The 22,514-nt window shown below is 54.5% G+C and overlaps 6 protein-coding genes across 6 annotated transcripts; 3 read left to right on the forward strand and 3 right to left on the reverse strand.

Annotated features, from left to right (window-relative positions):
* The first annotated feature begins 1,844 nt into the window (after positions 1-1,844).
* Positions 1,845-2,815, forward strand: LY79DRAFT_284075 (uncharacterized protein). Its single transcript, XM_060552142.1, has one exon. It carries the CDS (start codon positions 1,964-1,966, stop codon positions 2,537-2,539), a length of 576 nt encoding a protein of 191 aa, XP_060418952.1. The 5' UTR covers positions 1,845-1,963; the 3' UTR covers positions 2,540-2,815.
* Positions 2,816-10,468: 7,653 nt separating this feature from the next.
* LY79DRAFT_586858 (uncharacterized protein) lies at positions 10,469-14,019 on the reverse strand (the record flags this gene model as incomplete). The annotated part of the gene is made up of 3 exons (XM_060560697.1): positions 10,469-12,156; positions 12,206-12,280; positions 12,327-14,019. 3 exons carry the CDS (start codon positions 14,017-14,019, stop codon positions 10,469-10,471), a joined length of 3,456 nt encoding a protein of 1,151 aa, XP_060418953.1.
* Positions 14,020-15,819: 1,800 nt separating this feature from the next.
* LY79DRAFT_284141 (Rtr1/RPAP2 family protein) lies at positions 15,820-17,097 on the forward strand. Its single transcript, XM_060552144.1, has one exon. The coding sequence runs from the start codon at positions 16,092-16,094 to the stop codon at positions 16,992-16,994; it is 903 nt and encodes a 300-aa protein (XP_060418954.1). The 5' UTR covers positions 15,820-16,091; the 3' UTR covers positions 16,995-17,097.
* A 341-nt stretch (positions 17,098-17,438) lies between these two features.
* Positions 17,439-18,271, reverse strand: LY79DRAFT_284115 (40S ribosomal protein S17). The gene is made up of 3 exons (XM_060552143.1): positions 17,960-18,271; positions 17,650-17,850; positions 17,439-17,563 (listed from the first exon to the last, which is right to left on the reverse strand). The coding sequence occupies exons 1-3, from the start codon at positions 18,104-18,106 to the stop codon at positions 17,465-17,467; spliced, it is 447 nt and encodes a 148-aa protein (XP_060418955.1). The 5' UTR covers positions 18,107-18,271; the 3' UTR covers positions 17,439-17,464.
* A 19-nt stretch (positions 18,272-18,290) lies between these two features.
* On the reverse strand, positions 18,291-20,228 carry LY79DRAFT_538608 (mitochondrial ribosomal protein MRP51). The gene has a single exon (XM_060556758.1). The coding sequence runs from the start codon at positions 20,154-20,156 to the stop codon at positions 18,780-18,782; it is 1,377 nt and encodes a 458-aa protein (XP_060418956.1). The 5' UTR covers positions 20,157-20,228; the 3' UTR covers positions 18,291-18,779.
* A 681-nt stretch (positions 20,229-20,909) lies between these two features.
* LY79DRAFT_506392 (queuine tRNA-ribosyltransferase) lies at positions 20,910-22,258 on the forward strand (the record flags this gene model as incomplete). The annotated part of the gene is made up of 3 exons (XM_060553715.1): positions 20,910-20,972; positions 21,040-21,290; positions 21,346-22,258. 3 exons carry the CDS (start codon positions 20,910-20,912, stop codon positions 22,256-22,258), a joined length of 1,227 nt encoding a protein of 408 aa, XP_060418957.1.
* Positions 22,259-22,514: the final 256 nt, after the last annotated feature.

A 22,514-nucleotide genomic window follows, 5' to 3' on the forward strand; every position in this document is an offset into this window, starting at 1 on the left:
CGGTCTGTGGTGGTGTATGAGTATGCCGAGACCATCGAGGGAGGGAACAAGGCTTCATATATCCCAAGTGAGTAAAACAAGCCCGAGAAAGAGGCGTGTCGGGTCAGGCTAAGGGATCTTTAGGGACCAGTGAGCGTGTGAAGTATTGTGCAGTTGGTGAACGAGTAGGTAGGCAAGGCAATGGTATGTGTTTGACCTTGCGACCGGGGTCTTGGTTTCTGGTGAGAAGCTGAGGCGAAGGGGACGGTTGGATGGAGCAGGGGTATGTGAGTGAGTCGTCGGCGCGCGTGTGCGTGTGATTCGGGGCGGTTCTCCGTAATGGAAAGTTGAGATGTGAGGATGATTATGAAATGAGTAGGTGTTGAATAGGGTGTGCTTGGGGGGAAAGAATATAACGATCGGGCAGAGAGAGAAGGCAGCCCGAGGAAACAAAAACGCAGAACGGTAAGGGTAATAAGTGATGATGGAGGGGAGGGGGGAGCCGGGGGGGTGCCGTGGGAGGAGGAGGGAGGTGGTTTGCTTCTCGACAGAGGGTGGGCAGGCAGACAGGGGACGGCCTGTACAGTCGGGGGCGTCGGATCTCAGTTGTCGAGCTGTTGGCCTGATGCGACACCACCCGGTTGGAATTGGAACAACAGGCCCCGGTCCGTTTCCCACCCTTCCATTGCCCTTCTTCCCCTTCCTGGCCCCTCAGTGCCTTGCGGTCTAGGGTAGGTAGGTACTTGGGTAGTGTGTCACTGCCGCTGCTGCGTGTCGGTACGTGGGTACACTGTAGTAAGCCACCCAAGCAAAGTATGTAACACTTGGGGTGTGGGCTCTGGGGCCCGTCTCCATGTCTCTCTCGCCCGCTAAGGATTGAACACGATATGATGCCGGATGGGGGTTTGGAGGCGGCAGCCGAGAGGAGAGAGAGAGACATCTACTAAGCGTGTCCGGACGGCTGCTACGAGAGGGACGAGTCGACAGAACGGGTGGAGGACGTAGCCACATCAGGAATGTGGATGCGTGGCCTACAAGACAGGTCGTGGACGGACTGGACAATACAATGCCATGGGCAAGTCACGCTCTCTCTGCTTCATCTTGAGTCAAAGCGTGGAGGGCAGGCTGGTTGACAGAGAGAGTGTACCCCCTGTCAAACACGGTATGGATGGACTGAACTTTCCTCCGAATGTGTATACGTCAACTACCACTACCTGGGATGGGAACAGGCAGAAGGGAAAAGGGAAAATGTCATGTTCGTCCAGTTTCGGCGAACCCCCAAATGGGTGATGTGTGGTACGCCGGTACGCCGGTTCACAGATACCTAATTATGTATTTTGGCAACGTACCTTCATGAAGTGGCACCACACGTCTCGCGGCTTAGCTTCCGGTGGCATGTTTCCTAGCGGCCTTGACCCTGTGCAGGCCTGGCCTGGAATCTGTTTCCTCACCCTTTGCTGTAGCATCCCCCCCCCCCCCCCCCCCCCCCCCCCCAAATCGTCCCGCTGGAACGGACAAAATGGATACCTGCTTGGAAGCCTATCCTTGTGCTTTAGTCGAGGTATCTCGTACTTTACGTAGGTACGATGGATGTATCCTTCCCAGGAAAACTCGGGCTGACTGTCTGCCAACCAATCTTTTTTCAAAAAAATTTCCTTTTTTTCTTCTTCTCTCTTTTTTTTTTTTTTTTCCTGTTCATACCCTTTTTTTTTTTTCTCCTACTCTTTGCTTCATTTTACTTTTCTAGTGAGAGCTTCAAAATCAAGCTTGCCAAAAGTAGATTATTCCAGCCCAACGATGACGAAAACTCTCTGGCCTGTCTCGAGCAAGAAGCTGGCGCCTCTCGTGGCTGAGCAGGAAGGGAAAAAAGAGAGAGAGAGAGAGAGAGAGACGGAGTAAAGTCAAGTCGCAGTCATGACTGCCTGCCTACCTGCACACACTATCGAACTCACAGAGTCCGAACCAGAACTCTGGCGGTTTTCGGATGGTCCTCCGATCCACTGGCTACCATCCCAGCAGTGACGGAAAAGACGTAAACCTGCCTGCTTGGCTAAGAAGCCGTTGGGAAATGCCCAATGACCAAATCATCCCGCAGCGATCGACGTTCTCGACCGTCTTCGACCCTCCATCCACTCCATTTTTGTTGCCCTATTCTCTCCCCGTTTGGTTGACGTATCAAGAATCGGCAATCCTCGCCGTTCTTGTCCTCTTTGCTCCGTTACCCTCCGCACTCGCTCGTGTACTATGTAGCCCACATACCTCGGCCCTCCCTCCTTCTTCGGGCTCCATGCCACCTTATCAAAGCCTCGATCTGCATCTAGAACATGCTCCCATCTTCCCCTCCTCCGTCTGCCTCATTCGCTGGCAACTCCGTTATCTTGCTTCACACGACTTGACTCTCTCTCTCTCTCTCTCTCTCTCTCTCTCTCTCTCTCGTCTTACAACCACCCGTTGCACATTCCGTCAAACTCCGTCTCACCCCAGCCACTGCACGCGGAGGCAACGTCCAACTCGCCCCTCGGTGTACTATGCCGACGGCGACCTGTCATCGTCACATTGACCCCCATACGAACTCGGGCTCCCAAAGGTCTCCTGAATTATTGCCAATAGCCACCCTACCGCGTGCCTGCAACATTGGGGAAAAGCCTGCGTGAGCCAACATGCAGGCCGTAGTGTATGTGTACGTGTAGACTGAGCGGATGACACATTGTGCGCAACACTAGACCCTTGTTCTACACCCCACGATTCGTCGATGCAACTGCACCACCGCTTACACAGCCCTCAGGACTAATCTGCGTCTGGCTTCTGTGTAGTGTAATACAATGTACCTAGCCTACTCACGATGTGCGTCCGTGGTCAATGTCACTGCTGTTGACCAAAATCGATCAATCCATCAAGCTCACTGCGGCTTCATCACGGGACGGAGCACGAGACACGCCGCGAGGCCCAGAGGCTATACAGATATACAGCTAGCTAGCTTTTGACAAGCAAGCCCCACCAGCTTCGTTGGCTGCCCCGTCTCCTGCGCTTAATTTAGCTTGCCCGTCTGTGCCCGCCACAACCAGCCGCCATCGTGACGCCGTCCCTCCCCACGATGCTTCAGCTGGCCTGGGATGGCCATGACTGTGGACCAACTCGGTTTTGCAAGCACGTACGGACGAGTCTTGTGGTCAGCTTTCGCTTCGCCTAACGCGGACGCGCTCCCGACCCCGAAACTCGCACTTTGTCGCGAGACCCCCTGGATGCTGAGATTCAACACCACTTCGACAATTCATCCACCGCTTCTCCTTTCCTGCGCCTACGCTGATGCCCAACCTCTTGAGTCAGCCCCACGACCAGGTCAAAATCGAGGCTGCGCCACCCATTTGACTCGCTGTAATCGCGACTAGGACCGCCGAGGCCCCATAGCCTATTGCTTCGTTGTCCCCTGGACACCCAGGACGTGGTTCCTGCAGTTCCGACTCGGCAGGGCTCTTTTTGGGACTCGGGGGCCTGGTCTGGATACTCATGCTGCCCTGGCCGTCTGTCTGGCTCTCTGCACTTGGCGCAGAAATCCCCATCCACTGCTCAAGTACCATCTTGTAAATCCTCCATACGCATCATCGACGGCTGTGGAGCCTTCTTCCACTCGCTTTGCGGCTTGACAACTCGGGGTGGCGCAGCAAAGTTTCTGAACGACTGCGAACTGCCCAGCTCTTCCGACTTAAGACGTTTGTGTCTCTCGGCCTTGCATCAAGGGAGGTAGGCATGCCCAGAGAGACTTTTTTTCTTTTCTTTTTTTTTTCCTTTTCTTTTTCTGGATTCTCAATGTTTCCCGTTTGCGCGGTGCGGCCGTCTTGGCCTGGCATCGCAGCCGTGTGTCAGACGCTGATTCGCTGGATCTACAGAATCACTATGTCCGTCGCCCGGCCCTGGTCCGATTAGCTCTCGGGTATCGAACACATGATATCGTATGGTCATGTTCTTTGTATTCGACAGGGTCTGCCAACTGCTGCTGTAACCCGTTGAGAAGCGCTGCGTCCCGTCTCTACCAATCTGCTTCCGTCCGTTGGCGGCCCAACTCACGCCGCAGAGCCGTGCAGGGCGAACTATCAGGCATCCCGATTCTATCTCGAGACTGAGGAAAGCAACCAGATGGCATCGAAGCTCGCGCCCCGGAACCTGTGGCCTATTGTTCCGCGGCACGGCCGTCGCGCTTAATCGAGTTTGAACCTGCGCCCCAGACCATGCGGCGCTGCATGGCTTTCAACTTCTCCTGCGGGAAACCCGACAACGGCCACACATCTTCTATGCAAAGGGAAAGGCTATCTTGGACTATCAGTCAGTAGTTGGGTGCTGATCAGGGCGACAACGGCCTGCTGCCTTTACTGATTAGTGACTGTCCCTTGATCGGCGTTCATCCGGGCCACTACCCGACGATTGGCAATCGCTGGACCTTGCCGTACATGGCGGGGTCCACGAAATACGATTGAGCGGCATCCTCATATTCGATGCCCAAATCGGGATGGCTCGCGGAATACAGCGGGCTGATACCAGCCAGACCATGCTGCGGACGTGTCCCTGCTTGGGGCTCCTCAACCCTGATTGTCGGGATTGGAAGTCGAATGACCTCGCTGCAGCAAGCAAACGCGACGCCGTTAATCCCAAGCTACACCAAGGCCTTAGTGACTTCATCGTTCGCTTGCTTCGACGAGCAAGCCGCACCAGGCATGCAGTTGTCCGAAGTCGGGAGGCCGTTAGTGGCTTCTTTTCTCGTCCTGTTGACGCCGTGGTGTCTATCGAGCGGTGCATGTCTTGCAACCGGCAGCAGATCTACCTTGAGCTCGTGACTTCTGAGCGTCATCGCTCTCACAGTCCTGCTGATCTCTAAACATCGTCTGTATGCTGCTGCCACTATGGAATGTGCCCGGGCAAGGTCGTAGCAGCAGCACAAACCGCCGATAATGAGATTCACCGCAGACTATCACAGTATCCAGCACGACTGGACCTTTCCTTACGGAGGAGCCCGTCAAAAGAATTATCCTAGAATGCCAAGGCCAGACCCATGTCAAGTGGCAAGGGTATTTGCAGGGGTGCCTACCTAACTTGATTGCGGCCAATATTTTACATCCCTAACAGCACTAAAGTAAGCTAGTTATTTTGGTTAATTTGATGCTTTTGATGGCTGTTATTTGCTATATTTGACCTCTGACTAGTATCTGCTAGCCTGCTGGCCTTCCTTGTATTTGTTACTACTGTCAAGGGCAATGATGGCCTTAATATGGGCTAGTATCTGCTCTATCTAAGCCTGGATTTTCTCCTGAGGTAGCTCTTGCTAGCATTTCTCCTAGGCTTTTACAGCAGCAGCCTGGTTAACTAGTGTGCCCTTCTTTGTTGTAAATTGCTTTATCTAAGGCCAGTAAGGCTCTATAGGGTTAAGGTTAGGGCTATTGTTACACTAGAGCAGCTTCTAGATATTATAGAGGGCGTACGTATAGTGGATATAGTAGTAGTCGTAAGAAGGTGCTTTATCTTCTTAGACTAGAGCGTTAGGTAGGCACTTAAGAGTAATAAACAGGAAGAGCTTTAGTAGAAGAATCTCCTTCTAGTAGTAGTACTAGTTAATTCCTCTATTACCTTTGTAGACTAACTTACTAGTATAGGCGTTTTAGCAAAAAGTTAGTTTATAGCCTAGGATCTACTAGAGCTATAGCTAAGTTATCCTATTCTCTAGTTCTTATTTAAGGCGCTTAACTAGCTCTAACTCCTTGTTTAACTCCTTGACCTTAGCAGTAGCTTCTTGTTGTATTACAGGAGACTTAGGTAACTAACAGTAGTAAAGGCCTTTCTTATTATATATAAAGCAGCCTTAGAACATAAACTTAAAATACCCCTTCTATTAAGCATAAATATATAACTTTATATAGGCCTTATAGGTTTAGCGCTATAGACAGTAGCTACTATAGTAATAAGATAAAACAACAGATGTTTTATTAGACTATATAACCCTTTTTTAATCTTTAAGAGTCTAGTGGTAATAAGCTAGGCACTAAGAAAGCCTTTCTTGCTTTATCTATTAAGATAGGCTAGGTTTCCTTGTTAGCTTAGTCTTTCTAAATCTATATTACTAGAGGATTTAGTAGACTATTAAGGCTAATATATCTATATTAAGCTCCCTTTGTAGCTTACTAGTAATATTAGTATATATCTTTTTTTTACTGTATTAATTATAGTAAACCTTTTGTATAACAAGGTCTACTACTAAAGGTGTTGCCTTCTTTAGCTAGCTAGTCTATAGGGCATTATTAATGTATTTAGGTAGTAACATAAAGGTAGGTGCAGTTAAATCAAAGCCTTGCTTTTTTGCTCAAGAGAGGGTATAGTCAACTGTACGCTTAGGTAACCTAACTATCTCTGTAGTCTCGTTAGCTGTTTTTCCCACGTTACGGCTGCGAAGGGCAAGAATAACTGCCTGTAAAGCCAGGTCAACGTGAGGGGCCATGATAGTTAGAAAGTAGAAAAAGTGGTGTTGTTGTTGTTGTTGTTGTTGTTATGATAATTACTCTTGCTAGGGCCCTAGTCAAGAAAAAGAAAGGTAATAAATCTAGTGGCTCTTATTGGCTGGATTAATGATAAGTGGGTCCGGATCCATGGGTCTGGCCTTGGCATTCTAGGATAATTCTTTTGACGGGCTCCTCCGTACACGTTGCCGTATGGTCATTGGGGCCTATTCGTCAACCATTGCAGTGTTCCCCTCCATTTTAGAACCTGATCATGGCGGCGGCATGTAATCACCGTGGCTTTGCGACCTTGGACTTCTTCCGCGTTGCACGAACACACCTTGGTGTTCGTTGCAATTGTGTCCCGTTCACCAAACGGAAAGACAAATGGTATCTTACGCCACCAATACGCATCTCAAAGCATGCAGTTGCATTGACCTGGATTCGATCAGGCCTCAACGTCGTTTCATCTCCTGTATGGCGATATACTGCGTTATTCCTTGCGTTATCAACTCCCGGCAAGCGTGAATTGGAAAGTGTACCCGCGCTGAGTGCTACGTCGGCAAAACTGGTGGCAACTGATTGGCCCCCCGTCCATTGTCCTGCGGATCCGGATGCAACGTTTTGTGTTTTTCCAATTTTCTAGGCCCTGCCACAGCCTTTCTTGATATGTCTCTGCGGAAGCCATGTATAGTGCCTGGTTCGCAAAGCTGCCTTGGGGGCTGCTTTCTCTTCCTCCCAACCGACTGAGCACCAATCAGGTAGCCATAATTACTGCTCAAGGCAATTGGATCCAGGAGTTGTCCATGTGATGTTTCCCGATATCCACGCCATCCAGACGGTTCGTTGGGGAACGGCCAACCCCGCACTTGAATGCAAGCCACCTACGTCCATTGGCGATGTTGGAGGTCTGCATTTCTGTCGTCCGGTCCTATGGTGGAGCTTCTGTCAAAGAAACGGGCCATCCTCCTCCCAGCGCGGCGGCGGGCTAGGCTCGAGCCGTCCACCAGCAACGGAGCGGCCTGCGGGTTAGGTTTCTGCCATGCCATGCGTGGGGCTACCTACGCTGCTGTCTGCAGGTCGGAGCTGTGTGTCTTGCTCGGGGTCGATGATCGGGTCCGGGGTAGGGAAGTGGATTTTGCTAGGTACCTCGGTCCACTTGAGGATGTACCGAGAGTGCAGGTGATGTGTGCCTGATACGGAGTTGCATTTAAGATGAGCGTGCGAAATGGGATTTAGAGAGCGACTTTTGGCTCTCTCAACGGCGGGAAGATAGCCGCCGAGGACATCGAGATGCACCATCCCCGTCAGTTGACAATGTCTGCCTGCCTTCAGTTTTTTCTTCGGGAGCACCCTACCGGTACCTCCCTCTCAGATGTTGGCTACTCCTTACAGGCCTAGCACCCATCGGCTGCGGGATAAGTAACTTTGATCGACGACACTCACCCTGTGTCATATTGTCTCAGTCATACGTATCTAAACACGGTGACGGGCCTCATGGTAGAAACCGGGTGTCAAGTCCTCCTTCACCCGGACTCCTGGCAGTGCCGGACCTGGCCGAGCCCTCCTCATTTGCATTTTTCGATCTCGTTCTTTCTCTCGATCATGAAGCGAGGAACTCCCAACCCCAACGGACGAATTGCGGCAGTCCCGTGTGCTTTCCCATGGAGATGGAACACCTATCAGTGACATTGGCGTGCTGGGGATAGACTAGGGCGGGATGTGGGGTGGGAAAAGATTGAGGTTGGTTTCTTGAGGACGAGGTGGGATGACGGCCGAGTGGGTGGAGAGGGATGACTGGGTCGAGGCGGAAGGGAAGAAGAGAGGAAGGAAGGTAAGATGGTCGGAAGAGTCGAATGCCGTCTAGCCTCTTGGTCAAGGATTTAACAATTGGATGTATTGATCCCTAAAGGGGTAACTGGCTGCTCTTTGCAGCCCTCCGACCCTGGTATCGATGGAGACTGTTGGGACGAATCGTCATAAGCTGGACGAGTCGGGCTGGTTTGGGCGTGTGAGGAGCTCTCAGGCCTTCGACGTACAACCATCACCTTTTCTGGTTCTCTTCCCTCCATGCTATCAGTTGCCCATTTATCGACTCGCAACGACGTGGATGGCGGAGGAAGAGGAGGTAAATGCCGATTTCGCCTGTCTTCGTACGAGCTTACGCGCCATGGGAGACTATCAGCCCAGAGGAATGTCCCGGATCCGATCGCCGTCTTCACGGTTGGTCAACTCCACGTCACGATGGCTGTCACGGTACGAAGCGGAAGCCGGGGCTTCATGTTCAGACCTGAGCTACGCGCCAGAGGACAGAAGAACGCCGGGACCCCCCCCCCCCCCCCTCCCTCTGCCAGATCTCTCAAGCAGGTCGCGGCGTCAACAAATTGCCGAACGTCCATGTCGAGTGAAATTGAACGGAGTTCTGACCGTCAAACCAGATTCCAGTTCCTCCCAGATAGCGCGCAGCCTTTCCATGCCCAGAGGCGCCTCTGAGCGAGATGGCAAGCCTGATCAATTCTCGTCATGGCCCCTTCAAAAGTACTTGATTCATCTCTTCAACCGGCAAGTCTCCCTATTCCTGCCCCTGCTCCTGCTCCTCTTCTAATAGGCTCAGAGCCTTGCTCTTCTCGGCCCCTTGCCTCTCCTCAATGATAGCAGTATCTGTAGATGCCCCGGAACACGCCTCTGTTGAGCCTCTCTCCGGGAAAAGCGCCCTCGGCTTGCAACCCCCAAGTAGCTTCAAGAAAGAAGCCAAAACCTGTCTGTAGTAGGCAGGTTTCTATTCCAAAATTCTTCGCGCTCGCCATGCCCCTTTGAATTTCTGGGACACTTTAATCGTTCTTCGTCCTTGCCACATGAGAAATGACTACTGCAATTGACTGGCTCCGCGCAGGCCCCGGCAACACATACTAAATTGTCATCAAAACGAACGCCAACGATCTCTCCCGCGAGGTTCTCGGCGCCTAGTTGTCCATTAAGCACGAATGAAGAGGAATTGTACTGTTGTGGACTGTTAGAATAGCGGTATTGACCAGCGACAGTTCCTCTTCCTCTTAGTCGTCCTCCTTCTCCTTCTCCTCTTTCACCTCGACGTTAGTGAAAAGGGCGTCGCGGAGCTCAGCAACCCCCTGCTGCCCTGCAGCTAAGTCAAAGGTTGGCTCCGGCTTTTGGTGTTTCCCCTCGGGTATTCCCATCTGCATGCGCCACGGACGGGCAGGGATGACTACAAGAAAGGGAACCACGTTATCATAACTTAACAGGCGGATCGGGCAGCAGGACTGACAGCCGACACGCAACCGGGATATGTTCCAACCACGGCAGCACGTGTTGGCTGACATTAGATATACGACTGACTTTGACCCCGCTGTGGGATCTCCTTTTTTCATAATAGCTCAAAGCATCAATACAGCCCCTTACCCTTAGCCAGCCAGTCAGCCATCTAACAACTGATGCGTTTTTTACACTCTAGCCTTGAAGAAGCACAAGTGTAATGAGCCGCTGATGTTCCGAGGACCATTCACCAGCCAAAGTCATGTCCCTCCTCTCTCAGAGCAACCGAAGGTAATGTCATTCCAATAAGCAAGGGGCATATGCAACCCGCCAAAAGGAGCGTGCCAGAAAGAACATCGTTTATGGAATGTGGCGTGCGATGTTTGACCAGTATTGCAAGTATTAATTTACGCAGCGATGGCGGCTGACGAAGGTAGATTGCAAGACTCGGGGCGAGTGTAACAAAGTAACAATCATTGCGTTGCGGCTAGTTACCTAAAGCAAAACTATGCTGCGGGCGTATAGCGAATGGATAAACACGAGGACGAGCGAGATGAAGAAAGATCAGTCCAACTCTCTCTCCTCAGAACACGCAACAAAATGCATCATCACACCGGCCCGTCATACCCGTTGATCCCTATCAAACGGGGCCTCCGCCGTGACGAACGTGTCCTCTCCAACGAGCTCCTTGGGGTCATGGTCGGTTTTCTGCTCAGCAGCAGTGGCATAGTCCACATCTCCTAAGACGGGCTAGACCATCCCACCCAGCTTCGGGGCATCACACGCCAGATCTTGACTTCACCGCTGCGCAAGTCGTCAAGCTTAAAGCTCTCGACCTTGACCTTTTTGCTCTCGCGGCCCTGCTCCCAGGCGCGAACCTTCTTCTTGGTGCCGTCCCACTCCGACACAACAGCGACGTGGTCGGGCTTGCCGACCTCCATTGAGTACTTGGCGTGCATGGGGCCGTGCTTGCCTTGGAAGCGAGCATTACGGATGGAGATGATGTCACCAGGCCGGATCTGATCGTTTTGCTGTGTCGAGGCGTTTGCCATGTTGGAGTACACAAGCGCACCGTAGGCTCTGGTTCCAATGGGCGCGAGGGCATCGTTGAATGGCTTTAAAAGTTCATGGATAAGACCCTGCGGCGTTCCGTCGCCCACGATCGTTTCCTTTTTAGACGCCACGGCTTCGAAAATCGGCCGCCCGAACCGCTCGTATGACTGCTCAAGCTCATCTTGACGCAGCGCTCTTGGCGGTGGGTCATGTCGCTGGTCCAGCATAACGTCTGCTGCGTTGTTCTGGTCGTACTCGACTGTGATGACTGTCTGCGAGTAATCCTGGAAGAGCACGTAGATGGTGCGAGTGACTTGAGAGCCCGATGTCAAATCGACCGTCTCATAGTAAAGGTCTCTTCTGCCCTGGAACACTGGGGGCACCGTCTTATCCTGGCGCCACCATCCGCTCTGTTTGGCCAGGTCAACGTCATTAGCGATGAAGCCGGACTCTGCAGATGTGGACGGCCTGTGCACATCCATGGAGCGCCGCTGTGACATGGAAGCTCGGGAGAGGTCCATAGACTGACGGGCCCGGCCTCCAGGTGGGGCAGGAGGCGGAACTCTGGACTGCGGAGGCGACGCCAAAGGCGGAGTATCTTGTTGGAAATATTCTTCTTCCTCAATCTTCGGTGCTCGCTGAGAGTAAGGGACCTTCGGGGAAGCATAGTTATAAGGGTCATACTCGTCATCGTCTTTGGCCGGCGGGGGAGGCGGCGGCGCTGCGCGCGGGACGTCCATAGAGCGGCGCTTTTCGGATGGCGGCGGCTGCATGGGTACCGGGGGTGGAGCGGCTCTAGGTGGAGGGCCAGTTGGGATGGGCGGTGGTAGGGTCGGGGGACCGTCAGAAACCGGTGACATGACTGATGTGGTGTCATCGAGACTGGAGTCACGCGCATGAGACTTGAGTGCATCTTTATGGGGGACCGAGGAAGCAATGTCGGTATCGTAGTCACCCTCATACTCGGTCACTTCATCTTCGTCCTCACCCTGGGGGCGGGGTCTGATCGGAGGAGAAATGGGCGAAGCCATGTGCATGTCCTGCGTTGACTGGCGGCTCAGGGTGCCTCCAGGAGGCGGGGGAGGGGGCGGTCGCGACTGGGATGTGGGGATTGGAGGAGCAGCTCCAGGAATAGGGGGCGGCATCCTGCTCATCCGCTTGTTCGTAGAACTTGTAGGTGAACTTGGGGAGAACTCCGAGCCAGGGATAGGCGGCGGCGAGCGAGCAGAGGTTGCAACCGGTGGCAACGGTGGAGGCGCGCGTCCTTCTTCGGCCTTGGGAATGTCCTGGGCGCCGCCTGACAGCTCATCGTCTGATTCGGAACCTTCGCTGGGCGACTTAAGCCCAGAGACAGGAGGGACGGGTGGGGGTCGGGCTGGATTCTTATAAGCCATTGTTGGCACTAGGGCAGGTCGAACACTCACATTCAGCAGGCACAGGAGGCGGTGCAGGCCATGATCCAGGGACGGGGGGTGCCCCCGAAGGCTCACGGGCAGGGACTGTTGCGATTAGCAGGGAACTTCAATATGGCCATCGACAACTTACGACTAGGAGGGGGGGCAGTAACGGGCTCGTCCTCGACATTGTTCTCCTCAACGGTTCGCGGAGGAGGAGGCGGCGCTCTCGGTGATGTGGGGGGCTCAGGCTCATCGGCGGCAGCTGGCTCCTCTTGACGCCGGGGCACGCCCATTCCTGGCAAAGCCATCATACCCGGCACAGGGACACGGCTAACAGGCGACGTCATTTCCTCTTCGCGCTCCTCCCTCGCCGAGGTTTCCACTGGCCTGTCGGCTGTCTTCTTCTTTTTCGGAATGGCTGGGGCACCCATCGGGATTCCAAACATGCCGTGCATACCCATACCGCCACTCATCTTAGCCATCCTTGCTCGGAGTTCCTCCTTTCGGCGAACCTCAGGGTCAATATCGTCATCTTCCTCCTCTTCCTCGGCCTCTTCTGCGGCTCGTTCGTCTTCCTTGCTTGCCCCAACGGGTGATGCGACTCGGGGTCGAGGAACCGGACGCGGGGCGGCATCACTGTCGTCGCGTTCGGTAAGATCCTCTGGCCCTTCGGTGTCACCAGCACCAGACATATCGGCTTCGTTCCCATCGTGGTAAGTCTCGGTAGCAGGTCCCCGAGAAGATTTGCGACGAGGCACAGGCGGCAAACGTGGGGAGTCCACAGAGCTCCTACCCGCTGCCTCATCCGTGTCGGCCTCAGGCGCAGGAACAGGGACAGGAGCAGCAGCGCCGGCATCCTCGAACACCTCCTGGCTGTCGGTGCGCTTCTTGGGTGGAGGTCGCTTAGCCTTCTCCTTCTTTGCAGCGGCCTCTGCGTGACGCTGCGCCTGCTCCTGTTGCTGCCTCTGCAGAAGGGCGATGCGCTCCTTCAGGCTGGTTGGCTTGGGTGCATCTTCGCCCTCCTCGCCGGTGGATCCAGGGACCGTGCCAGCCTTCTCGGCGCTCTCTTGGTTCTCTGCCTCTCTTTCCAGAATCTCGGGGTCTTCGTCTCTGCGGTAGACCTTGGCAACGGGAACCTGCGAAGGCGGGGGAACGTATGCATTACGACTGGGAGGTGGAGCGACGAAGGGCTTCTTGATGTGGTACGATCCCTGAGCCAGACCGGTCGGTTTAAAGGGCGCGATCGGGGCGGCCGAGGCCTTGTTGAATGCAGCGATACGATCTTTGAATGTATTACTGGAAGGCTTGGGCGGCGGACCAGGCTTCGCGGGAGTTGGCGATGCCTTCGCGATGGGAGGCGACGTAACTGCAGGTGGGTCACTGGCCTTGTTGGCCGGAGGTGCTGGGACCGGTTCAGGAACTGGCTCGGGTGCCTTCACGGGCTCGGGCTCGGGTTCGGCAGCTGCGTCGGGTGAGGTAGGGAGGGCAGCTGGGGCGGGCGGCTCGGGATGCTCGACCTCGTAGTGGGCTTCTTGCGCAGGCTGGGGATCGAGGTGAGGAATTGGTGGCGCCTCGGATGCTGGGGATGTGACCTCGGCTTCCTTCTTGGGACGGGTCCTGGTCGGGCGAGGCGGGGCCTGGGGCTCGATCTTCTCGACAAAATTGCGAGGAAAGATGCCTTCGTGCTTGACGCCTGCATCGTCTAGATACTCCCCGCTATACCAGTCGGCATCCTCCTCGTCGGTGACGGTGATGACGGCGCCGGCAGGGAATTGAAGGTCATCCTCGTGAGGGGAGGAGTATTCGAAGAGGGCCTTGACCCTGAAGGGGGCGGTCGACATGGCCGGCAAGGATCGAATCGGATGGTTCCGTCGTCTCCGTCGCTGTCGTCGTTGTCGGTTGGAGTCGTCGTGAGATGTGCGTTTGGGTTGGAACACTGGAAAGGTGCTAGGTAATCGAAAGAGGAGTCGGGCAGGTCAGGGCGATGGGAGCTGCAGCAGTTGGGCGTGTGGGGCAACGGAATCGGAATCGCCGTCAGCAGCTTGGACCTTGCGTCGGCTGTTGTTGGTTACGGGAGCGACTGCCTTGGCAGAGCGAGCAGCAAGGTCGCAAACTCGGGGGTGAACAACAGCGGAACGGAAATGCAGGACGATGCTGTAGGAAGACGGTGATACGAATGGTGCGCAGGCTAGGTATGTTTGCAAATATCCCGACGGTTTCTTCCTCAAAGCGGCCAAGGGGGGCTCGTTACTATGGGAAAGCGGGAGGGGGGGGGGGGGGGGGGGGGGTAACAGAGGGCAGTCCGTCTGTCGGAGAAGGAGGCTGTGAGTATGGAAGCGACCGGGGTGGGAGGGATCTACAAGCTGGCGTGTCGACGTCAGCGCATGAACTTGTAACCCTCTTAGCCCAGTGTTCGGGGCAATTGAGGGCCCTGGCCTAGGAGTACACCCTATGCGAACACACAGAGTCATGTATGCCCCGGACACTGCACCGGGCCTTGACAAATGTTCTTTTCTCTCCGGGTTTCGGCAGTCTATCCGTACCACAGTGATGCTCTGGTCGCGTCGCATAGGTAGGTGAACTGAACGTAAACTGGGGAGGTATACGGATATACAGTAATTATTCCGGGGAGAGCCGCAATGCGGGTGAGATGCGTCTGCCTAGAACACACTGCAACCGTGGATTCGTTCCACACCTGAACGTTGCTCTTTTTTCGGGATTCGATTTTGATTTTGATTGTACGGAATTCTGCCCCTATATTGCTCCCTCCTCTTGCCGTCTGCACTGCTTTCATTCCTCTCTAGCATTCGGATATTCTAGCTGCATAGGTACCCTACCGTGGAGAGAATAGTAGTAAGATAGAGACGCTGACTGACAATGCTAAGGGCAGGGGTTCCCACAATACACCTGTCGTCCCAAGAGTGGGCAGAGGATCTTATCTTTCATCATGTCGCTGCACTTTGCCGTCGTCAACTGATTAGGTAACCAGTAACATCGTGTCACTGCAATGCTTCGCCTCACTTCAGACCCTATTGCCTCTTACCGTCATGAACGGCAGTAGCGGCAAGGCTAAAATACATCTGGTGCAGGAGGGACAACCAGGCACAACCTCATTGCGGTTGCGATTAGCTGAGAATGACCTACGAATACGTGGTCCAAGGTAGATCACTGTCCAAGGAACAGCCGGCCAAACCGAAGCAATCAGTCGACAAGGTCAGTCAGTCGTGGCGCAGAGCAACCGGATCAACATAGGTACGGTCAGGCAGTGTTGAGGTGGGAAACCAAAGAAGCATGCGCTTCGATGCGCTACACATTCTTCAGCCGCCTAGGCCAACGGAACCCCCGTCGAGGGGCAAAGCAAGGCGACAAGGAGACAATGAGGAAGAAAAGGATGGGTTCTCCGTGCCAGCCAAGCTACCCGAGCACCCCGAGCTACAGACCAGACGTGCCTGAGTGTAGCGCGGCTTGGCCCCCAATCGTCATCGTGGTGGCGCCCGTCACTTCGCGCCAAACATCCATCCCCACATGATTCGATGCCTATGGAAAGACTCATTAGGTAAGTTCAGGTACGTACCTCTCCAAGGACCGAAATGCGCTTCGGGCATTTGTTAGTGTAAACGGAGAAGTGGGGTTGAACAATTCAAAGGAAGCAACAGCGCGAATCGAACCTTCTCCAACTGGACTGCTTAACAATTTTCCAGCACTCGCACCTTCAACGCCAGCCCTTCCATCGGTACCCGAACTTTCACCAGCCTCAAACCTTTGCTTATTCGAGATACTCAGTTCGCTTGCCGCAGGCACCTCCTGCATAACCATAGACTAGAACAACGTCCTTTGCGATTTGGCAGTGGAGCCCCGCCCGACGCCTCACATCGCACCATCCTCTCCCTCGCAAACTACGAAACCACCCATCATGGCCACCGATGGCCGGCCACTGAAGGGCATTCTCAAAAAGCCAGCCGGTGTCTCCGGCAACAGCAACTCTGGCGCCGCTGCCGCTGTACTCAACCCGCGAAAGCAGGATCCCCGCGAAATCGCGCTACAACACGCACGCATCATCCAACAGCGCAAGGACCTCGAGATCGAGATCCTCGAGAGCTTGGCCCTGCTGTCCGAGTACCCCACCGAGCGCGGCAGCCGCCTCTACTCGGCCGCGAACCCCTCACCCCGCGACGTCGCCGACTTCAAGGCCAACGTCCGCCTCTTCCAGCCCTCCGACTACGACGACCTCATCGAGGAGCGTAACGTCAACGGGCTGTGCGGCTATACCCTCTGCGCCCAACCCAAGCCGGCCGCCTCCAAAGGTGGCGAATGGCGTCTCGTCAACTTTGGCACATCGAATTTCGACATTGTTAACCGCAAGGAGTCGGAGAAGTGGTGTTCCAAGGACTGTCAGCGCAGGGCGCTCTACGTCAAGGTCCAGCTTAACGAGACGGCCGCCTGGGAGCGCGCGGGAATCCCGGATATCGAGATTGAGCTGCTCGGCGAGGACAGGTCGGCAAGGGTGGACCCCGCTGCACAAGCGACGCATGACCTCGCGAACCTGAAGCTGGAGGAGAGCAGGAGGGCGGCTGATGAATCCGCGACGCTGGCTTTGGAGAGGGGCGAGGTGCGGCAGGCGGGTGGCCAGTCGGGCAAGACGTTTACGCTTGCGATCAGGGAGAGAGATGCCAAGCCGCCAGTCGATAACGGTATCTTTGCGGAACCGGACGATGCGCATCTGATGGTGGAAGGACACAGACCGGGCGCTGGGAAGGCGCACGCTCGGGCCGAGGCTCTCCAGGCTGAAGCTCGATTTAGGAAGGAAAACGAATGATGTGAAAATTTCACGGGCAGAAGGGAATTTAACACTGTTCTTTGGAGTGCGGCGTAGTCGGCTCGGCCTGGCGACAGGAGCTGGTTGCTGTATATATATAGACTTGATACCCAGGATAGCAACCAGTCATTTCATCACAGTAGGGCCTTTGGGTGCTTGCGAGACGAAAAGAACTAGAGGCTCCACGCTACGTCAAACCCTCACAATGTCAGAGGGACAGCATCACGACGCAAAATGGGAAGGGGGACGAATATTGGCAGTCAAGCGTCATCTCCGGAATTACCCTAGAGAATCGGCGACACCTCGTGTGGGAAAACAGAACTTTTCTTGCAGTTCTAAGTTTGTGAACTCACTACCGTCCCGTGAGACGCCTTTGGTAGCATGGGTGAGTGATATCATCATATGCCGTTTTCCGTAAGCCCGTTAAAACCAATCCATTTTCCTTTCGCCTGAGCCGAATCAGAGATAATTTAGTCGCGACGAGGAGGGCGGTCGCCGAAGCGGCGGCCACCACGCTCCTGGACCTGAGCCTGGGCGACGGGGGTAACGTTGACGGGGATAGAGTCGAACTGTTCAGAACATCTTGTTAGCATACAAGCCGCATCCGTTGGTGCAAATCGCGGGGCGACACTGGAAAGAAGAGGTGTGTACGTACGCCGAGGTGCTTAAGCAGGTCCTTGGTCTCGACGTCGACCTCGAGCTGGCCGCTCTCGGTGTTCTGGGTGAAGTCGAGGGCGGAGATCTCGGGGACGTATTGGTCCTTGCGCTCACGCTCCTCCTCCTGGAGCTTGAAGGAAATACCGCGGACGGGGCCACGCTGGATACGCTTCATCAAGTGCGTGGTGTATCCGGCAATCTGTTGAGAGGAATTTCCGTCAGCACAAACTTGGCTCCCCTTCTGTTTCCCGCATGCCCGACATCCATTCCGCGGCTGCATCGGTCGTGGTCGGTGGGCGTGTGCTCACCTTGTTGCGGAGGCGCTTGGAGGCGATGATGGCGATCTCATCGCAAATGCGCTTGTTGGTCTCGAAGTCCAGGGTGAGCTTGGGGTAGTACCGCTCAATGATGACCTTGGAGGACTTCTTAACGGTCTTGGTGCGAACGCGACCCATTTTGGCGGTACTGGCTCAGTTGGCGGGGGAGGGAGGGATTTGCTGGAAAGAGGAGGTTGTCGGTTAGTGCTTTCGAGATGTTCTCACGAGAGGTCTAGCTCGAAATAATTTGTTTGCCTTTCGAATTTCCTAGCAGTTGTGGGCCGAGGGCAGGAGCATGGGGAGAGCACGTGATCTGGTGGCTGGTCGTGTGGGGTCTGGAGCCCAGGTCCCTGTCCAGGCCCGAATAGGAACTTGAATGTGGGTCAGAGCCGGAGACGCGACATTTCGCATGATGCCCGAAACATTCAGCGCGGCTAGGGATTCTTGCAGAGTGGAAACAGCATGGAAATCGCATTACCAAGAACGTACCCAACAGTTTGTGGGAATCCTCTCAGCACGCGATCTCAGGTAGTACCTTATTATTGATACTCAGGCAGCCATAAAGCCAATAAAACAATTTGTAGACTAGGGCTGCTTGCTTATTGATAATCTCTATGACTTTGAGAAATACCGAAATCGGGCTGTATTCTTCTTAGTTTACAATACCATACATAGTACACTCGGCCCGCTTGCCAATGCCATACAGAGATCTATATCCCCAGACTGGTCTTCCTCCCCCATTTGGGCTTCGCTCCTGCCTCAAATATGATGACCGAAAGCGACTCCACGTCGTCAACGTTCATCATAACGCTCACGAGTCTAGACCGTAGGTCTGCGTGCTGCCTGCAACTGTCTTGTCGTTCTGCTTGTTTGTCCGCATCGTTCGGATAAGCGGTCTGCGTTCTTGTCCCGACGGACGCTCAGTCTTGGTTTTGTTGTTGTAGATCTGGACCTTGCCGACTATCTCCCTTGAAACAAGCTGTGCCTCTTCGTTGGCCTCGGTAACGGTGATCTGGATCATGCCGGAAGAGTCCATGCGAGCAGAAGTAGGCTGAACGTAAGCCTTGGCGCCGCCCTTGATATCAGGATCAAACGAGGCAATACCAGCGATGCCAGCCTTACGACCGAGGAAGGATCTCTGGTTAAAGGCAGTGTCACCCTGAGGCGTCTCGGTGATGAAACCACCAACGCCCAGCTTCGCGCTGGTAGGTCCCGATCTCGGTGCGATGATACGGGCCAAGACTGGCGTCTGGTGCGCCTGGGGACCGTAGACAGGGTGATTCTCGGCGAAGGCCGCAGTGCGGAGGTACGAAATACCGCCGGAGGGGTGGGAAATGGGAGGGCCGTTCTCGGCGTACAGACTGGGACGCTTCGTCACTTCGACAGATCTGCCAAGGTCCGCCATGGAGCTGGGCGGGTTCAAGGGCGCAAGGTCCAGGAACTCGCTCACCAGCGAGTACAGTGTGATGCGGTCGGATCGCAGCTTGCGGAGGTACTCGATCACCTGCTGCCCGGTGACATCCCGGACACAGATCTGCCGAGGAATGCTCTGGCCGGCGTCCAGAGCCTTCTGATGCGCCGCAGCCGTCAGCGCGGTGGCGATGCGCGCTTTCAAGAAAGTGCGGAAGTCATCGCGCTTGTTGCGGACGCTCTTGCGCAAGAAGCGGTTGAACTCGCCCTCGGTGAGACCGGCCAGCCAAGGACCCTTGAACTTCCACCTCTTCTCCTCGTTTCCTAGACCAGGCTCCATGTAGGTAAAGTCGCCATCATCCTCAAAGACGGACTTCGTACCAACGTTGAGGCCTCCGAGGCGTGATCGGCTGTTTCCGGGGAGGGTGACGGGTAGGTTGAGCTCCTGGAACTTCTGGAGAGAGAGGGTGTGGTCGGCGGCAGAAGAGTAGTCAGTGACGTTCTCGAAGCAGTCGATCTGCTTGATACGAACAACGGGGGTCGAAGTCTTAGTCGTGGGTCGGAGCGGGAGAGAACGTTTGAAGCCCCAGTCACCAAGTACTCTCGATGATTCGGTCGTGGTGATGGATTGGTGTGTAGGAAAGGGCGCGGTCGCCGTCGGTGATCCGAATCGTGCAATCGCAGCGGCTTCGCCTCCTGGCTTTGGGAGCGGTTTGGGAACGGAGAACATCCGCGATGATCTCAGAAGCGCCCCTCCTGGGGACAATCGGGCAGACATGGCGGCTGTCGAAGCTCTCTGCTGAGCTCAGTCATCAGTCGTTGCGTGTATCGCAAAATGGCATATAACCGCAGTGTTTGCGTGAGAAATTTCAATTGGAGTAACGGAAGAAGCCGGTTATGCCTGATTGGTGGATGAAAGCTACCCCTGGCGTTTCCATGCGCCGTGGCACACCTACAAATTCAGGTGCTCAAGTACATCAATTAGAACATCAAGAACCAGGCTTTCAACTGAAGCAACCACAAGAAGTCTTGTTTCTCGCAGGCACATGCACTCTCTTACCTGTCATGAATGTTGCCTTGAATTTTCTTATGTCGCTGTGTTAGCTTGGCGTGATTATTATGACACCCTTGCGGAGCCGTGCCTCGAAGCAAAGGTTACCGATGGCAACAGACGTGTCTCGAAGAGAAAGCATCTGGGGAGGGCTTGCAGACCAGCATTAGAGGAAGCCTGAAGAGAACTCTCAACGATAATAGCGAGTGCATGAGCTTTTCACAACGCAACTTATAGCAAGAATGACAGAAAAGAGGCATGTATGGCGAGGTAGGACTGGAGCAGTATGCAGAAAGAGAGCACCGACACGAAAGACAGCGGCCCCACCTAAGCCATCAGGAAGGCGCATAGCTCTTAGCGCCTGCGATTTTGGAGGAGTGCATTGTGAACCACACTCAAGACTTCTCCCACTTTCGTCCACTTTCATAGCCAGCAGGCCGTGGATTACCTACATGACTGCTTATGTGGACGGTCAAAAAGATGGCGTCAAGTAACATCGGCTCCTCGGCCGCTCTCACGTTTGAGCTTGTTGCTCGTTGCTCCGTGAGTCGCCCACATGAAGAACCCCCACCATTGTTATGTGAGGCGCGATGCTTACGGTTTAGGCTAGACGACAAGAGCTCGCGCATCCATCTTGACGCTTCCCCACGGCCCGGTGCAGCTCCCCATTTTCATGCCCGTCGCGACGCAAGCTTCTCTCAAAGGCTTGACTCCCGAGCAGCTCGAGGAAACCAGCTGCCGCTTGTGCCTTAACAACACTTACCATCTTGGGTTGAAGCCTGGGCAAGACGTACTCGACGCTATTGGAGGCGCACACAAGCTCCAAGGATGGAAGTATAACATTCTGACAGATAGCGGAGGGTGAGATCTTCATAGACCCGACGCGACCAGAGGGTCGAAAGCTGACAATATCCAGCTTCCAGATGGTCAGTCTCCTCAAGCTGGCGAAAATTACAGAAGAAGGTGTGCGCTTCCTCAGCCCCCACGACGGCTCCCCGATGCTTCTCACTCCTGAGCACTCCATGTCGCTACAGAATTCGATCGGCAGCGACATTATGATGCAGCTCGACGACGTTTTGGTCACCACGTCCCCCGACGCTGCCCGTATGCGTGAAGCCATGGAGCGCAGCGTGAGGTGGCTCGACCGCTGCATCGCTGCGCACAAGAACCCCACCACACAGAACCTTTTCTGCATCATTCAGGGTGGCCTTGACCTCGAAATGCGACGAGAATGTACCCGAGAGATGCTGGCGCGTGACACACCCGGAATCGCCATAGGTGGCCTGAGCGGCGGTGAGGCCAAGGCGGATTATTGTCGTGTTGTTGAGACTTGCACAGAACTTCTGCCCGACCTCAAGCCTCGGTACGTCATGGGCATTGGATACCCAGAGGACTTGGTCGTGAGCGTCGCTCTCGGAGCCGACATGTTCGACTGCGTTTGGCCGACAAGGACGGCGCGATTCGGAAACGCAATCACTAGAAACGGTGTCATCAACGTTCGGAACTGGCGGTATGAAAACGACTTCGGACCTATTGAGGAAGGATGTGGCTGCCTCTGTTGTCGTAAGGGGGATGGTGGCTTGGGCGTCACCAGAGCTTTCATCAACCACAATGCTGGCAAGGAGACGGTAGCCGCTCATTTGCTAAGCATACACAACGTATGGTACCAGCTGAATTTGATGAAGGGGATACGGCAAGCCATTATCGAGGACCGATTCCCTGCCTTTATCAGGCAATTTTTTGGTGATTTATACGACGACAAGTCCAAGTACCCTGGATGGGCTGTAGATTCTCTGAAAAGAGTCGGCGTCGACTTGATAAACGAGTAAACCCCATTTTTGCTGATTCTAGAGGTTGAATGTCTTCCGTTGGCTTGAATATCATTTGGGTGCCGGTGACCGACGACGTTGCTTCAAGCACGATCTACGATGCTTTGTCGAGTTTGGGAATGCTTTTGCAGCCAGGTGCCACCACTCTTTTTTCTCAAATTGTACGCAGAGATCACACTATTTATTCCCCGGCCGGTATCCTACATCCGTCGGCTCAAGGGATGCATTTCTCTCCTTGAGAGAGCGGGTACCATGT

The sequence above is a fragment of the Colletotrichum navitas genome, assembly GCF_030913465.1.
Source record: "Colletotrichum navitas strain CBS 125086 chromosome Unknown LY79scaffold_5, whole genome shotgun sequence".
Lineage (NCBI taxonomy): Eukaryota > Fungi > Ascomycota > Sordariomycetes > Glomerellales > Glomerellaceae > Colletotrichum > Colletotrichum navitas.

What these genes read in the sequence shown, in the direction of transcription:
- LY79DRAFT_284075 (XM_060552142.1), top strand. Translation starts at nt 1,964, where the DNA reads ATGGTCCTCCGATCCACTGGCTACCATCCCAGCAGTGACGGAAAAGAC.
- LY79DRAFT_284115 (XM_060552143.1), bottom strand. Translation starts at nt 18,106, where the DNA reads ATGGGTCGCGTTCGCACCAAGACCGTTAAGAAGTCCTCCAAGGTCATC. An exon ending in CCAAGCGCCTCCGCAACAAG is followed by an intron (nt 17,851 to 17,959) that starts GTGAGCACACGC and finishes TCCTCTCAACAG; the next exon opens with ATTGCCGGATACACCACGCA. An exon ending in ACCTGCTTAAGCACCTCGGC is followed by an intron (nt 17,564 to 17,649) that starts GTACGTACACAC and finishes TGTTCTGAACAG; the next exon opens with TTCGACTCTATCCCCGTCAA.
- LY79DRAFT_538608 (XM_060556758.1), bottom strand. Translation starts at nt 20,156, where the DNA reads ATGTCTGCCCGATTGTCCCCAGGAGGGGCGCTTCTGAGATCATCGCGG.
- LY79DRAFT_284141 (XM_060552144.1), top strand. Translation starts at nt 16,092, where the DNA reads ATGGCCACCGATGGCCGGCCACTGAAGGGCATTCTCAAAAAGCCAGCC.